At 43.7% G+C, this 17,468-nt stretch overlaps 2 protein-coding genes across 2 annotated transcripts in view; one reads left to right on the forward strand and one right to left on the reverse strand.

The window, feature by feature from the left end:
- The window catches only part of T265_03734 (hypothetical protein), a gene marked incomplete at both ends in the record, with an annotated part of 45,352 nt that extends 40,524 nt beyond the window's left edge, over positions 1-4,828 (reverse strand). The window contains 3 exons of the mRNA XM_009168281.1: positions 362-580; positions 1,951-2,097; positions 4,529-4,828. Coding sequence (XP_009166545.1) covers positions 362-580; positions 1,951-2,097; positions 4,529-4,828 — 666 coding nt within the window. The remainder of the gene's footprint in view (positions 1-361; positions 581-1,950; positions 2,098-4,528) is intronic.
- Positions 1-16,431, forward strand: part of T265_03735 (hypothetical protein) — a gene marked incomplete at both ends in the record, with an annotated part of 102,565 nt that extends 86,134 nt beyond the window's left edge. Inside the window, one exon of the mRNA XM_009168282.1 lies at positions 16,278-16,431. Coding sequence (XP_009166546.1) covers positions 16,278-16,431 — 154 coding nt within the window. The remainder of the gene's footprint in view (positions 1-16,277) is intronic.
- Positions 16,432-17,468: the final 1,037 nt, after the last annotated feature.

Below are 17,468 nucleotides of genomic sequence, written 5' to 3' on the forward strand. Positions count from 1 at the left end.
TGTCTTACTTCCATGGTTGTGAACAACAATCTTTTATTATTTCCACTCAGCCCATTCATAAACCATTTACAGCGTCCAGAGGACGAATAAACAATCTAAAATCTCTAAGCCTCTTTAATCACGACATTTTTGCGCCCAGTTTGAAATTCAGACAGAAAATCTTCAACCTCACAACAAACGAGCGGTTTTGTTTATCAAATCTAAGGTTTGTGCTGGGGAATTCCGCTGCTATGAGACAAATGCCTGCCAGCTGAAAGTGAACACATGTGTGAATTACAGGAAACTTGTCATGGGTTCGATGCTCCGATTGTATCAATCACACGCTATCCATTTTAGCTTGTCTAGTTCACAGGGGACTTACCGGAGACACCCGTAACCCGTTGTTCAGTGTGGAGTAAATTGCATGTTCCGGAAATTGTTTTGTCCAGCTGAAGGGCTCTGTCGGATTGGTGGAACGCAACAGACGGGCCAACCTTCCGTTCCGCCAATAGCCAATATCCGCTACTCTGCCCGGTCCGTCGGGCAGTGGTGGTGACATGCGAATACCCGGTCCTTCTGGCTGATCATTCGCGATGAATCCCTAAGGCAACAGATAATTTGTTCCAGATTTGGTTTAGTCGTCGGTGCGCGGGTTAGCCATGTACTTAAATCGATCGTAAGTCTCATACTGACGTGATATGTTGGTGAAATAAACAAGGAAGTATCATCGTCACTTGCCGTTGCCTCACAAAGGAAAGTCATTGTCTGCTTAGCCATTCTAAGAACAGCTGACTTGCTACCTGTGTGAGTTAACATTGAAACTGAGCAAAAGGACTACGTGGAACCACAAAATGCCCTTGATCAATAACTTTGGAAGTCTGAACTACTCTGAAGAGCCAAATAGAATCTGGTTGAAAGGTACTGAAGAGTTTGGTTGAAATACTGCAACAGCGTTCGAGTTACCAGACACCTGAGCACGACTGGCAGGTCACAATCGATTTACACAGGAGCTGATTTGGTTCAGGCCCTTGAGGCTTATTTGGACCCTGGGGATTCAGATCGGTGAGAAAGCATGCAGAAATACGTTTTCGCTCTCAGTGGACCCAAAGACAATCACATAAGAATGAACCCCAATACCAAATACTTGTTTAGCATCACAATGAAGATAACATTCATCTATTCACCTGGAACTATTTTTATACATTATGATACCGCTCCCACGGTCATTATCTGATTCATTAAGGTTGTTATAGGTAACCAGAAATTTTATACCAAAACACATACATCGGCCTGTCTCTCCCTCTCTGTCTGCCTATCTATCCATCTGTCTGTCTGTTCGTCTGCATGCCTGCCTGCCTGCATGCCTGTCTCAATGACTGTCAATCTGCGTGTCTGTGTGTCTGTATGTCTCCCTGCCTGCCTGCATGCATGCCTGCCTGCCTCCCTGCCTGCCTGTTTATCTATCTATCTATCTATCTATCTTTCTATCTATCTATCTATCTATCTATGTATCTAACTATCCATCCATCTAAATGTATATCTATTTATCTATCTATCCAACTATATATCTAACAACATATCTATCATTCTATCTATCTATCTATCTATCTCTCTATCTATCTATCTATCTATCTATCTGCTTGCCTGTTTGTCCCTCCATCTAACTGCCTGCTTACCTGTCTGTGTATCTATCCATCAGTGACATGTAGGGCTTTGGACTTTCGGGGCCGAGTGGAAGTTGAGTTCACTACACCAAACTTACGGGTTGGCTCCACTGGACACAAATGGTTCTAAGATTTTTACTCTGTAGACAGACTCAACCAAACAAAATTCTTGTGTTTCTTGCTCAGGTCAAGGAATACATTGCAATCTCATAAAGAATTTACGGTTCACTTTTGAATCGTGGTATTTAATACAAAAATACAGCTTTCGTCCACTGATGGAGTGGAGAGCGGTCAACCAGCCGCTCACTTCGTAGCAAGATCCATCCGCGTAACGCATCAGACCATATCCGTACATTTCATCTAGAAAGAATGTTCCAAAATACGCTGAACCATCTGGCCACGTGTTCAGTCCATATCCATGCCTACGGTCCTCATAAAATGTACCCTCGAAGACCTGCAGATTAAAAAAATTCCAAGAAAAGATACGAAAATCAGTGAGATCATTCCTTGGAAAAGCCATACTGTTGAAGTTAGCGAACTATACTAATTTTATTCTAGCGAGAGACTTAACTGAAACCCTAGTGAATCACTCATTTGGTATGAAAATGCGCGTATTTTGCGAACTCCGTTCAATTTGTGTCCGATTAGGTTGATGAAATCTCGGAAACGGCGCTTCGCCTGCCCGATGAGCTCTAAGAAGTGTAAAACCGGTCCTGGTTTGTTGAACATATTTCGGCAACCCTATGAGTAGTGCTCCTTCAGGTAAACATCTTGGTATATTACAGCGTCTTGATGATCAGTCCGTGGAGTTCCATGACCACGCTGGTTGGACTGGAAGCTCTTCACCATGATTATGGGCATTCATGCTACGCTGCTTAGCGTCTTCAATTACAGAGAATCCGCCCAAGCATGGTAGGAAAAAGCAGGCTGTAATAACTCAACCAAGGATCCATCCATACAGCTTAACACAGCCCAGTGTAAAACATCAAAAGTCAGTCTTCCGACCAAAATCCACAAGACGACTGTCCCTAGAGGGACTCGCCAGTCAGAAATGACGACCTCTGCGTGCTTCATACACTTGATGTTTTGTACGTGTGGATGTAATAAAAGTACGTGAAAATGATAAAAAGTAAAAACACTGCTCCAGAAAAATTTATCAAGCTAGTCAGTAGAGCTAACTACACTGATTCGGATACGTTTGAAGCAAATATTACTCCCCGAAAGTATAGCTTGTGTAAGTGTGTTTTGAGGTCCAAGTTGAGATGTCTTCAGTCAGATGAAAAGCTTTGAAGCATTCTACGGGCTTTTTTCTCTGTTGAGGCTCGTTATCAGTGTTTCAGGTCGCTCCCTTGTGGCTGAATAATATAGTACTTGTCCGCCAGCCGAAGGACTAAGGGCTCAAACTCTCCCGGAGATTTGCGGGACGAAATTTCACGAAACAACTTTCTCAAATTTTCATTTTTGACGTACTAAAAACCTGAGGTGGTTACGTCATGCGTTGTGCCGAGAATAATGCTATTTTTCTTACCCCTGAAGAAAACTAGTCATCCTTTAGGATTATGAAATAGATCAGGAAAAATATTCTGGCTCCCGGTTCGACTTCCAAGGTGGGGTTCGCGTGATCACACTGGTTGAAGATGTTGCAAGATATGGTTGCTGAGTAATGTCAATAGCATTCACTCATTCCACCTGAAGGTGTAGGCACCTCAGAACGATTGTGGAATCTTAATCTAAGTGCCTTCCTTATCCACTTTTATTCTTTTATTCACCACAAAGCAGCGGCGGCGATGCATCAGTGTTGAAGAGTGATATTATGCTGACGATGTTGAAGCTAAAAACTTCCTAGAAGGATACCACACGTAGTTCTACAAAGGTTTGATCTGTCGCACGATGGGTTCTCTGGAAAGGAACGGCTGTAGCTGAAAATAGCATTTGGGCGAAATCATTTCGCCCATTCAAAGTTATGTTCGGATGTGCGGATTTCATTCCGTAAGCGACTTAAGTTATACGTTCACCTAACAATGATCCAGAATACAGCCCTGTCTCTAGCTGATAACCTTTGTTCAAACAATGGCTATGAATCCTTGCAAATATTAAAAGTGTATAAGACACTTTTGTAATGCACTACTCATAAGGTTGCTGAAAACTCCTCGACAGCCCACGATCGGTTTCGCTCTTCCAGGTCGGGCTAATCAGGGAGGTGCAGTCCCCGAGTTTCCGTCAACCTTATGTTCTACTTGAAACCAAATTGAACGAAATCAGCGAATATACACTCATTTGCAAAATAATCTGGAAACATCAAAACCGAGAGATTCAGCTGTATAAGACACTGTTTGCGTCCCGTCTTACTTCTAGCAGTGAGACAGTATTTCCATGAGAAAATTTGGTGCAATTTTATCCACTCTTACACTTGACGCTTCCTGAACAAACCTTACGGTCGGCCATCGATAGGATACACCAATTGAGAGCGAAAGAATTTGGACCCTTACTCCACATGGGCGTTACTCACCCGAAACTGACAATATGTTAACCCGATTGTCTAGTGTTCCAAGTACCGGTAGACAGATGTACATTTGTAGATTGGAGCTAATAAAAGCACCAATCTGGAATTTCGGTGCCATCTTGATATGTCAGAAAGACATACACTACCAATATCCGTAAAAACACTGTAAATTTACTAACGGATTATAACCTATTCGTAAGCCTACAATAAAAGTGCACCGATTGAGACACTGTAAAACTACTCTCTGAGCCAAGTTTAGGTAACTAGAGAAACATCTTGTTCACTCAAGGCTTGACTTGCCTTTATCGTGGTGTTAAAGTTCGTGACTGTGTACATGCTGAGTTAAAGTGCAAAGACAAAAACTGACTTCCGGAGTACTCACTTCTCCAGAACTAAACTTGTACGATCCAAAGCCGTTTCGCTTATCCTCCTCAAAGTTCCCAATATAAGAATCACCTTGGGGCCACTTTTGAAGGCCCCCACCGTACTTCATGGCTTGTTTTGAGTATCCTTGGAACAGAGTGTATCCATTGCGGCAAAGGACCCCGTAACCAGTGCGTGCTCCATTCTCCACTTTCCCTCGGTACAAAAATCCGTCGGTGTAGGCCACAGTATCCGCACGAAACTCTGCCTCGTTTTTCTTGGCTTGCTGAAGTAGTTGTCGGGAAATACAAACCGCCATTGTGTCAGCAGCAGGTCAACAGAGAAGAGCTCTGACTGAAGCAATTGGCTCTGGTCATCGAGTTTGGAGCTGCAGTAGAGAAAATTCTGTACAGACACAAAACACTGGTTCCCAAATCTCGACTTGAATTCCCAAGTAACAAAAATCACAAGAAAGGTGCGAAATCGTTGCATAAACGACGCGCCGCTCAAGCTTGTTTTTTCTAACTTGGACAGCTGGCAAGTTGTTGCGGAAATCAGAAAAGCCGGTGAGACAACTCCCGGAATGTGTGTTTAGTTCTGTTTACACTGTCCATATCCTAATGGATATGGGAGTATTTGAATGCCTCAACTGTTTCGCGTCTTAGAAGGTAGGTAGTTCTCAGCACAGTTATCTATTCGTAATACGTGTGACCATGATCTAACCTTGGTTGATAAAATCCCCACTAGCGTGTTCGCCGTCCTGGCGGTTTTCCCGATCCAAGAATTTGCTTCGGCTTTAAGTGTGAACAAGAATAGCGGAAACTTCCCAATATACAGCATGTAAAATCAAAGTACTTGCTGTCGGTTTCTATCCAGATCGTCTGAGGGAATGTCTGGAGGTATAGGCACCTCGGAGTGATTGTGTTGAGCCAGCACAAAGTCCCTTCCCGTCTACCTTTCCTCTTTTCTTTGCAATAAGGCTTTAAACTGAATCAAGGCTGTACAGCAGTGAAGCGTCGGTGTTGAACACTGATGTCATGCTGTCGATGATGATGATGATGACAAGCCAAGCCACCAGTTACGGACAGACTCTACCATGAACACGGTATCTTAGATATGACAGTCATGTTTAGGGTCACCTACTGGCAACTATATGGGTGAGACGGACATCACTAAAATCACCGAAATCGCCCCTTGTGAGAAGAACTCGTTAGCCATTCTGAGTACCGACCTTCTACCATGACAATTTTCCGCTCCAAAAGTCAAAACATTATATCTTATCATTGTTCATGAAGGTTACCGAGCCAAACAGCTCAGCTCCTTAGGCAGTGCCGGTAAAAATCACTAAAGTGTAACGAGAACTCTACACACCCTGGCGTCAACCCACATTGCTTTTGCTAGCACGATGAACGACAATAAATTTGCTTACCTGATTGAACTAAAGTCATTCGAGGCCTCTGGTTGACCAAACTACAGTATGTTTTACCTGTAATTCAGGCAGCTGTAAGCTTGGCTTGATTCTTAGTCATCGTGCGATTCCTGAGACAAGCTGAATTAGATTCTGTGTGTACAAGGTCCGAAATTCAGAGTCAAAACTAGTTATCTGGGACGGCTGCTTAGTCTTTTGGATTTTTTTTTCGTATTGAAATTTTAAACCATGTTTATCGCACTCCATCTCAGAGGGTTTGTTGGTAACGCACCTTCGTGTCAGATGGGTGGGAGGGATCAAGATTCACCACTCTCCTCGTACCCTGGGCGCTGGGTCTGCTACTGGATTACTACCTCACGTCTCGGTTAGGGAAAACAGTATTACCCAACTGAAAGCTTCACACTGAGGACTCGGCACTAACCGCCATTGTGAGTCCTGTGTGAAAGAGCCTTGTGAAAAGTGTGCACACACGTGGGATTCAGTCGGCTTTAAGAACATCCGATGCGGAATCGCGCCTCGAAATGGTTTCTAGACTGGCAAGTTAAAATATCATATATGAGTCAGGATATCTAATTACGTAGAATATCTTCGACACCGACAAAAAATTTCGTCATCGAACGGTGACATGCCGGCAAGGTTTGTGCCGTCTACCCAGGAATAATGCAGTTAGCTGACGGTTAGGTTCGTTCAATTGCTTGCTCAGATGCCCCGTCAGCAGTGCAGTGGAAAGCTACTGGTCCAGTGCACTTTCTATTATATTTAACCACTTTGGCCAAGATGTTGTGCACCAACAATAATGGCCATCACTGAAAGCCGCATTGCAAGGCCCAAGAAATAAACACGATTTCGGCGTGATCTTTCGTTTAGCGGCCTTCTGTTTCAAGTACTCGAGGTCTCACATCATGGTATAGTTCTATGGCAGTAGTAACGATGAGACTTCATTCCAATTCCACCGAAAACTCCAGAACTGTCATATACCAGTTTCTCAATATCACCAAAAACTGTTGTGCTTGGCTTTCCGCTAAGAAGGCCACGTTGAACTGATGATAGGATGCCATCGGCGTCAAAGTGTCTCGTGAGTTGCCCGGTTTTACATATTTGAAAGATGAGCCGGTAGTTTACATTGCTCTGGGTTGAAAAGATATCCCTTTCGAGCATCTGTGTGAGTATTTTTCGTTTCCCCAACAACTGGGGTGGTTCTTTGATTAAAAAGCATTTAAAATAGTCTGATCAGTGTTCCTCAAAGTTTTGTCGATAATTTTGCCAGCACTTTCAAACGAATACTGTCTATTGACCGCTGGTGGTTCTTATGGCTTCATTTTCAGCCCCACTTATTCTGGCCCAAAAAACACAACAATTGACCGCGTCCTCTTCTGATATCAGCAGAAAATTTATGTCTGCTCCAGTCCAGTGAAAATCAGCAGCATAGTAGCTCGTGAAATTCGGGACTTCGGCAATACCAGTGATCGTTGTTTGCAGCTTCACGCCATGTTTTATTTGCGTTGAGCGTTGGCATGTTTGTGCAGAAGTACGGAACGCTCCGCAAAGACATTCGTCAATCCTCGCTAAAGGCACATCGTTTGATTCGGATGGAATCAAAGCAGTTACATAGTAACTTTAAGACAATTCAGTCAGAGTGACCTAATACAGGCTCCCTTGGTATAACCACGATCACTACCCTTCTTTGAAGAAACATTTTGAGTTTTCTGACAGATTAAATGTAGGTTAGGCTATTGGCACATTTAGCTGAAAAGCACATCGTGTCCAGAACTAACCTAACCCATAATCCTACAACAAAACCTACTGGTTTATTCACACCAGAATTTGGGCTTGTCTAAAGTCTTAGTTGTATCGGCAAGCGAGCATAAAATGGCTCTATATTGGGCCTTCTGTTATGATTCCAATGAGCCCCACTGATTGCTGCAGGTACAGAAAAACAAAACATAGAAATAGAAAGCCGGTGTAACTCCTTGAAACGCATCCGAAAATGGTTTTTGACAAAACCGATAACCCTGACTATGTGACAGTTTGCTTTTGGGGTCGTTTATGCGTTTTCTGCTACAAGTGTTCTCCAACGGCGCTTTGAAATGTACCAGGAATTCAGATATAACAATCTGGCTCAGGCCTTAGTTCCATTCTTCCTTACCAGTCGGAATAATCTGTACACATATGGACGTCCGTCACCTTGTTCGACCTCTGACCAGCAGCAGTGACATGTACCCATTTAGTCTATCACTTTCAACAAGATCCGTATTGATAAGTATATTTGCAAATGACGCTTTACTATTGAGCAAGTACCAAGGGTTGGTTCGTTTCAACTTCTACAGCTTTTTTTACCGGAAAATTGGATAGTATGGGCAACATAGCCAGATATTGAAGAGAAGAGAAAAATTAGTTTGTTTGTTATATTTTTGGCATCCACATAATAAAGGCGGTCGTTCTGATGCGCGAGCGCTCCTGACCGTGATATCAAACCGTGTCTTCTGGTGTCATTAACCACTGATGAGCTGAGTCCAGATGCTGCCATCCATCGAGCCAGCAGTTGTCAACCTGACTGAGTTTGCTGATCAGTGCTTCCGTACTTCACGTAAAGAGTCGCCGCAGGATTGGTTGTGATCAAACACAAACCCATGCTTGTTCGCCAACCGAATGATGTGGTACCTAGACAGCTGTGTAGGTTCTGGTGAATGGGTAAACGGCTTGTCGGCTTCACAGCTCGATGCGGCCATAGCATCGTTCTCTTACTCCAAACACTTTTAGCGGAAACATCATCCCTACTGTCAAGGGTGAATTGCGCAATTATGTGGTCAAACCTTTCCCAGTCCATGGATCAGTAGCGTGGCCGCTGTTTGAAAAAATACCTTCAAAGGAACTCACTGAGGCATCCTAAATGTTTTGTTGGTCTGGTAGAAAGATCATATCAGTAGCGCTAAGCAGATAGCTTTCCGGGAATTCAACTCTCCATCAGTAAATCAACTGGTACCAACCCATGGGTTACGCTGGTTAAGCCAAGTACTTTGTAGACAAGACGTCCGTTTGACTCGTAAATTCCTCTTCATCAAGACGTTTTATCGGATGGAGTCTACCAGCGCATGACTCAACAACAAAACATAAAATCGCTCAATGGTAAAATCAGTTATGTTGGTAGATACCGTCTCCTGCTTGACGACCAAAGACGAGGCGAACAAATAGTTAGTGAGCCTGACACGTATGGTTGTACCATGCAAATAGCAGCATTCTCGCTTAACAGCTATCAACCATTCGGCATCAATGAAGCGACTAAGCCATCACCTCCAGTTTATGGCTACCACTCCTTTGTTCTCCTCACAACTGATAAACAAAGCTGTAGAAGCTGAAACCACTGCACTATTTTAGCCCAAAAGACTGACGGACTGATTCACTTCTACAGTAGTGACCGTCAATCTCTCCGTAGACCAAAGTCAGCACAGGGATAAGCAAAGTCAAGTATCCTTCCAGAGTGAAACTACAAGTCCTAACCAGCATAAGCTTACAAGGAGTTAGCGTAAGAAAGCTTTTTTTCCTATACCCATCTGGTCTACCTCAGTATTAGTGAGTTAAGGCCCCCACCAGACCTGTTAATGCCCTGGGGACACTAACAAAGAGTGGCAGCCTCTGTGTACACCTTGTACATATAGATCACGTTACTCATCAATAGAGCAGTAGGAATTACACCAACACAGTGGCAGACAAACTCACATCACGCCAGCGCCATAGGTGTAGGTTTTCAAGAGTTGATCTGGCCTTTCCAACATAAGAATTAACCTGGTATTTAACCAGTTGACCAACGCAGTTTTCTTCCTGAAAAAGTAATACCCTACATTCCAGAATCTGGTCATCACTATCATCACTATCGCTATCTGAAAAAGTAAACTCATTGCTAAAACTGGTACTTCAATGCCGCACAATCGCATAACTTATCTGATTTTACTCAAAGTTCCTGAAAAAGTGTATGAAAGTTCATGAAGAGAGAGGCCATTCTTAACTGCGCCATAATCAAATGTAAATACCTCATAGTTGAGAGTAATCTTAGTAGCATACAGTGCGTACCATGCTAACTGTCAGACTTTTGACATGACTCTGGGCCTTTACTTCTGACTGGACATGGAGAGGTTGCCAAAGTAGTATAGTAAGGTAGCAACCAAGCGTAGACTGGGAAGATAACTTTGAACACTTCCTCCTACGTACTCTGCGTACCAAACTCCGCAGAAAGCGAAGTGCTGATGCTCTAAGTTGCACTGGCTTGTCTTCCACATTAATAACCGGTGGATCGTCTTTTGTAGAATATCTCTGCCTATGTAAACTGTTTGGTAATTGCGGACGATCAAAAGCGAAAAACATTTCAGAGCTAAAAAAGGATTACTTTGCACAATAAAATCGTAAAAAGTGTTTATTTCCGATGTTTAGTTGCTGGAACAATAAATGGTAAAAGGCCAAGTACCGATTCTTGTGGCAGGCTGCATGTAGCTATCAACCAGCAATAGAATAATTCATTCTTTTAGGATTATCACTTGTGACCAAAAATAAAATTGGCAGTCCAGTCACGAGATCATCATCATCAACATTATCTGCTATAAGAACCGCGTACTTGTCGTACAGTCGTTGTAGCTACCACAGTTTTGTTCATCAGTTACTTGGAGAAATGAGGTACATTAAAGACTGCACATTAAAGGCGGGAGCTAATAGAACTAGTGCATAAATACAAAGCTGCTGTTGGGCGGTCGGACACTGAGTTAACACCCTTTGAAGTAGCGTGCTGTATCTGCATGTTGGTACAATCAGAGGCCTTAAAGAATACAAAAATATCACGCGGTCAGAACACTAGTGTTCTTATTTCTAGACGCACGTTTTGCAGGTGACGATCCGCAAAACCCATTGTGCAAATCTACACTGCCCAGAATATTGAGAACATTGACGGTAGACATAAGACTTAGTTTTCCCCCTTGTGATCCTTCCAAGCAACCGGGATAAGATTGCAGTTAAGCGTACTATGTGCTGGTCTTGTGGATAGGTCCGGGATCTTTCCTTGTAAAACAATATAATTGTCCCCGTTTTCTACCGTTATTACAGCCTTCAACAGTTAACTGAAAGTGAAAGAGCGATTGGGTCCGTGATAAACCAGTTTGAGCGGCCCAACCAAACTGCCACAAAGCTGGTTACTGGTAAGGGTCATTGAACAATCCTATGGCTCCAACAAGGGAACATGCATTTCGGGTGGATCGAATGCGCTCGATCTCTCAACCGAAAAATTTTGCGCATCCTGGCTGACATGTCGGGAATGTCAAAGCCGATGCCTTCCACAGTGAATGAATATTTCAAAATAAATGTAGGATCGTTCCGAAAAGATGGATGAACGTCAGAAATACATAGAGTAATACCTCGTTGTGGGTGCTTCCGGGCAATAAGTACGAAACTGCAAATTGAAAAGATTATCAGAACGACCAAAATGAAAAATTTGGTGGCCCTCTTCGTCAAAATTTCCGACGCGGAATTCTGCGAACAGTCAGTGAGCACTTTCGCGTTGGTCAACAATTTATCAATATAGTTATTTCTCTTTCAAGATTAAGCTGCTCTGACTCCTATCTGTGCTGCGTGCTCCTTTTGCCCCTAGTTTTCACACAAACTAACTTGGTTAAAAGGTGAATATAAAAACACATTTCATGGACAGATTTACCAAGGCTGCAGTTACCAGGGCTGTTTCACACTGGCACTTTAGATGCTCTGAACACTGTGGCCACACTCGACTGTCAGCAGATATTACACCGAAAACAATGCAGTGTCACTTCGGAGGAGCCTTTGAGTGGATCTAGGGAAATCAAAAAATTTGACGTGGAAAGGCAAACCGACATGAACTTACGAGGTTAGTGCTTCAATACATTTCTATTTCTGTTCTTATCTCCTTATTATTTAACCATATAGCATGTTTTCGTAAGCACGACGCAGATGCTAAGTAGATACCGCATTCGGTTACAGCTCCGACAGGTTAGTGCTTCAATACATTTCTATTTCTATTCTTATCTCCCTATTATTAAACCATGTAGCATGTTTTTGTAAGCACAACGCAAACGCTAAGTAGATAACGCATTCGGTTATAGTTCCGATGCCATGAGGTTGGTGGGTAAGACCGAGTAATATAGGATGCAATCAGTTAGCCGGTACAAATACCTCAGCTAATTTAGGGCCGCGACCGTTAGGCTCGTCCCGCCGGAACATCATCATTGTCATCGTCGTCAGATGTAATAACCGCTGCAACATGGTTTGAAAAAATTTGAAGCCAACAAAGCTGGGTTTTTGGCCAACCGTAGCCACCGTTGACTGTGAAACGTGCCTGAAGAATTTCAAACACATCCTTTAGACAACTTCCGCCACCAAGTATACCTGTAACCTACGCCTTCTTTGACCAAGGTTGGACACGGTTGACTCCACTAATACCTGACAAGAATATTTCAAGATGAGAGCACGCGCTTTTATTGGACAACCGTCGTTCTCATTTAGTGTAGTCGGTGTGCGGATTCCCACGTCCAACATACCTGTTCATTCTACATCTGGAACCCAGTTTGAACCTATTTCAGCTGGATTATAAGTGAGTCCTCGAGCAACTAGCTTACCACACAACACCAAAAACCTAAATGGCAGTCATAAACTTTGGCAAGATCTTGCCCAAACTCCCCTTGTTCAGGTTAGTTAATGTCATCCGACGGCTCCCGGTGACCTGAAACGTATGAGAGCAAAAGAACTCAAGGCTCGACTCTCTACCATTTGTACAAGTCCGTGAAAACAACGAAGATAACGCCAGTTTACGAAAGCGGCGTTAAAGAAACTTCAGGTATGTAAGCTTGAAGTTTATTATCATGGTATCAGGAACAGGCATTCAGTACTTAATTAAATCTTACGCTCGTTTTCAGAAGAAGGGAATTCTTTCTCAGGGGCGTTCACATAATTAATAAGCATCATTGTCAATGTTAACTGCTCCTCCGTTCATGTAGTTGTGAATGAACCTTACTGCAAACATTATAACCATATCAACTTAGACCGAAGAAACCCGAAGGATTATAAGACGCGGTATTAATTCACCTTTGGCAATATCGAAATTGAGGTGGTTAAAACAAGTTCAATCACTACTAGCAATTTGGCACATGGTGAAAAATTCATTTGGTTTCATCGCTTCTGAACTGGATACTCAATGAAGAGAGACTGTCGACTAAGCTCACGATTGCGCAGTTCAGAACAGAGAAACTGATAATTTCATATACTTTGGACGATGTGTCCATGCAAGGCTAGCCTTCCCCCCGAGCATCACTGTCGTTTGTAGTCGACGGGGGTGCTGTGATTGAGTAGAAACTGTTATCCGGCGTCGCGGCCAGTTCCGTGGCGAGGTCTTGAGAGCACAATGGTCCATTGCTACCATCTTGTCGGCCATACGTTTGGGATCAGCTGGACAGTCGCGATGCACGAGCTATTTTCCGCCTCCCCTCTAGGATCGCTTCGGCTCGAGTCTCGCACTTCTAGGGTCGATCCTCAGATGTGTGCTTCATCTTCGAGTAGGCCTTTCAAATTTTGGCAGTCCGCTCCAAGATCCCCTGTACGGCAGTTGGGGTTTTTTCTTCCGAAATATTACTGTGTGAAACGTTCCGTATTCAGGCCTTGTGACGAGTCAACCAAGGAGCGACGTTCTCTATTTTTTGGCACGATGTTTCATGAGAAAAACCCATAGGTGAGCAGCCTGGACTCCTTCACGCGCTTATCCCCTACTAGCATCCTTGGGTTATTTATGGTTAGATCAGAGTGCTGGACAACCATCATCGCAGCCAACGGATCCGGAATGGATAGCGCTTGGTACTCGTTCAGGGAAGAGGCCTCTCCATCAAATGGCATCCAAGCCGTTTCGTTCTTTGTGGTTTTACCCTCCATAGCTTTGGAACGAAGTAGCAGCTTTTCATGAAACACCCTGATTGAAACAAAACATCCGCACTGGTCTCTCAGACCCAGAAGTGGATACATGGTTTTGTTATTCACGGCTGTCTTGTTAGGTGTGGGTTGCAGCTGGCGCTGACAAACTGGTCAGGAGAGTTAGATAATTGATTTATCTGGTCGTCTTGGTAACCCATACATTTAAAATACCATTTGGTCTGGCAGGCATCTCGCTGCACTTACACTCAATGGACACCCATTTCGTCCGCATCTCTCGTGGTCTGCCGATGGCCCCAAAGGAGAGTAGCCTAGTTGATTTGGCTCATGATAGAAAGTGTATGCACTGCAGTAATGGGGCGCCCTCTGACAGAAGTTTTCACGCACTTGTTATGCTGAGGTAAAAGATTCAACAAAATGACGCATGTAATCGATTAAACAACGGAAGGATCCCTCCACAGATTTCCACCATAAAAAAGAAGCCATTTTAAGATTTGCGCATGAGTCACAACGGTTCCAAGTGGCTTCGCCATACTGTTCTATCCCGACGGTTTTGAGGGGCCGCAAACGCTCTAAACATGAAGTACGCATCGACCCCAGTAATCCGGATGTCAGAAAATAGACTTCCGAACACATAAGTACCCGAGAAGGCGAGCTTATGAATCGGTCACCGTCATGCATTGCGCGTCTGATTCGAGGGCTTTGTGCCTCTGCACACTTCGTTTTGTTTATTTCAGGAAATTATGGAGAGAGGTATTTTGTGAAGACATTCGGTGTTGCATGACCTTATCACCAGGTGAGCTTAGCCCCAACGGTCTCTCAATGTGAGGAACACTATAGAGCAACGCATGGCCACTAAGTTACACTGACAGTTGTATATGATGCCAAATGGTGTCTAGATTTTTAGTTCGGGTTCTTCGGGTACCACGTACACCGGCGCAATGCGTAGATTTCACAGCTGTTCCGCCTAACCATTAGTGTGGCTGCTGTTTCCACCAATTGACATGGTTTATGAGTTTTGCTCCGCAGACTTCCAGTTTGCATATATGGTGTAGTGAGTTAACAGCCCATAAAGCAGCGGTGGCTGTTGATGTCAAACTTCCAGGAGAGTGGTATAACATCGTTATGAGTTTTGCTCCGCAGACTTCCAGTTTGTATATATGGTGTAGTGAGTCAACAGCCCACAAAGCAGCTGTGGCTGTTGATGTCAAACTTCCAGGGGAGTGGCACAACGTCGTCGTTGGCGGAACGTCCCCTCCCAACCCACCTGGCTGTTTTCAGAATCAGATCCGCCGAACCGATGAAAAACAGAAGTCGTCGAAGAAAGCCGATCGCTACCTAGCGGATAAAAATTATTTCTCGATAGCTATGATGTCACTGAGATAACCGCTTCGGAGTTTGAAATTCTTTGTTACTTGTGCTTATGTGACTTGTGTTGCAACCGATTTATTTCAGGTGCGCACTGTCCAAGTAAGGAAATACCTCTGATTAGGAAACAGCGTTCAGTGAATATGATGACTCAGCCTGCCGGGAAATACGGTTCACTTAGGACGGACCAACGTTGAAGGCAGTCCTGTGGCTAGCTATGGGAGTTCCCGCAGCTTACAATGCACTCGCTCAGGCGAACCATGCGCAATTATCACCGCAGTATTTAATGTGCTTATGGTGGCCTCTGGCCGGGAAGAAGGATATTGAAGCCTGTGTTTTCGTATCGGGAGCAACGTAACTCAGGTTAATCGCCACATATAGACTCACCGACCTCGGGAATACGTGCGAAATCAAAAAAGGATGATTTCTAAAATATAGATCAAATGGATAAAAATGCTTTTGGACAGATACCTCATGCATCTCTGCTGTAGAAACCTAGTTCTGATGGTTTTCTTCTATTGAATTATTTTTCTCTCTTATTTTTCTCTCTCCTATTTCGTCCCTTACTTATCTCATAGGGCATATATAAAACAACTTAGAGACGGTTGTCCACATGATCGATCGTCATTAATGTCATTTAAAGGAGCCTAATAGGTCCCATCATTTTCCAACTGTATATCAGCATAGTCTTCAGCACCATGCCCCATTGCAAACCCTTCCCATTTGCAGACGACAAAAATCAGCCAAACAGTTTTTCCTCTTCCCAAACTTTTGTTTTCACCAAATCCTGCAATATTTAGAGGCTTAATTGCTGGTCAAATGCCTCTGGTATAATATTCCTTTTTGCCAAGCTCCGAATAACTTTTTGCAACTGCTCCCGTACAGCTACCATATTCACAATTAATGGGAACCTCTACAGAGTTCAGACGAATTGCTCGCAGATACTCAATACCTTAGGTATTTCACATCAGTTCTGGATTCGGATCTCAAAGTTCATGAGCTCTGTTCTCTAATATTGCCCTCCTTTCATCTTCAAATCATAAAGATCGCAATTTTTAGCTATTCCTGTGACCAATCATGGAATTGTCCTGCTCCCCCTATTTTATATACCCAAAGTTGAAAACTATCACCTGGAAAAGTCCATCGCTCATTCCCGCAATCCAGCCACCTCTCCCACCACTCCCGTTGCAGAACATTAGCTTTAAACCACAACTGATTGGACAGTTTAAGCTAAACCTAAGTCTCATACACCGTCTGTTGCACCAAAATCCCTTCATAGCAGAGGCCACGCCAAAAGCTAATTCACATCCTCGCTAAAAATCCCACGATTCCACTAACCTCTTATTGGGGCCTTTAGCTCGTACAAACGCACGCCACTATATTTTGCCAGGTTACTAAGCTCGTTTTGGGCAGCGTCAAGAATATTGCGCAGCGACTGATGTAGACTTGATCAGGTCTAAACCAGCATGGGAAGGAGGACACAGTTATAAGGAGTTTTATAAGGAGTTTATCTTACTTCTGAGGGAGCAAATATCAGGCTGAGAAAAAACGGATCGTTAAGGTTAGAATTTGGCGGGCAAAAATTAAACAAGATAAGTGCATGATGATAAAACTTCAAATTGCGAAAACTGATGGGCTAGAAGATCGAATCTCGTGCGGTGGCTGGACAGCCATGGTCTGGCTAGTTAAAATGAACTAAAATCCGAAGCCACTGATGAGATCCCTTCGGCCTTGAGCTGTTGGGCTTATGGCAAGGGTCATAAAAAGCTAAAGTTTTTCACGGATTTACGGATAGATATACAGGATCGGGGCTTTCGCCCAAGTTTCCGGGTCGGTTTTGTACTCATGGCGTTCAGTGGTTGTCGTTTCCCTGAAAGACACAAGTGAAAAACGGTGTAGCACTGCTCTTTATGTTCTAAGCCCAAGGCAGTATGTTTGCCAGCGCGAGGATTCGCATAAATAAATGTCTAATGGCGCTTTAAACTGGGTTCTAGAAGGAGCGTGAACAACCGTCGAAGAAGGGTCATTCCACGCAGCCGAAATGATAGAAAAATTTGTCTAAAGAATGTGTGTGCTCTGAGCTTGAAAATTTTCTTGCTATGTCCCCGTCCTGTGCTTGCTGGGCCAGCGGAAAAGTCCTGTTTGCCAAGCTTTGTTCGAACAGGGCATAAGTAAGAACTAGTTCCCCTCGGAGGCGACGGCACTCCAGGAGAAGGAGATCAAGCACCGTGAGACG

Source organism: Opisthorchis viverrini (genome assembly GCF_000715545.1).
Source record: "Opisthorchis viverrini unplaced genomic scaffold opera_v5_54, whole genome shotgun sequence".
Classification (NCBI taxonomy): domain Eukaryota; kingdom Metazoa; phylum Platyhelminthes; class Trematoda; order Opisthorchiida; family Opisthorchiidae; genus Opisthorchis; species Opisthorchis viverrini.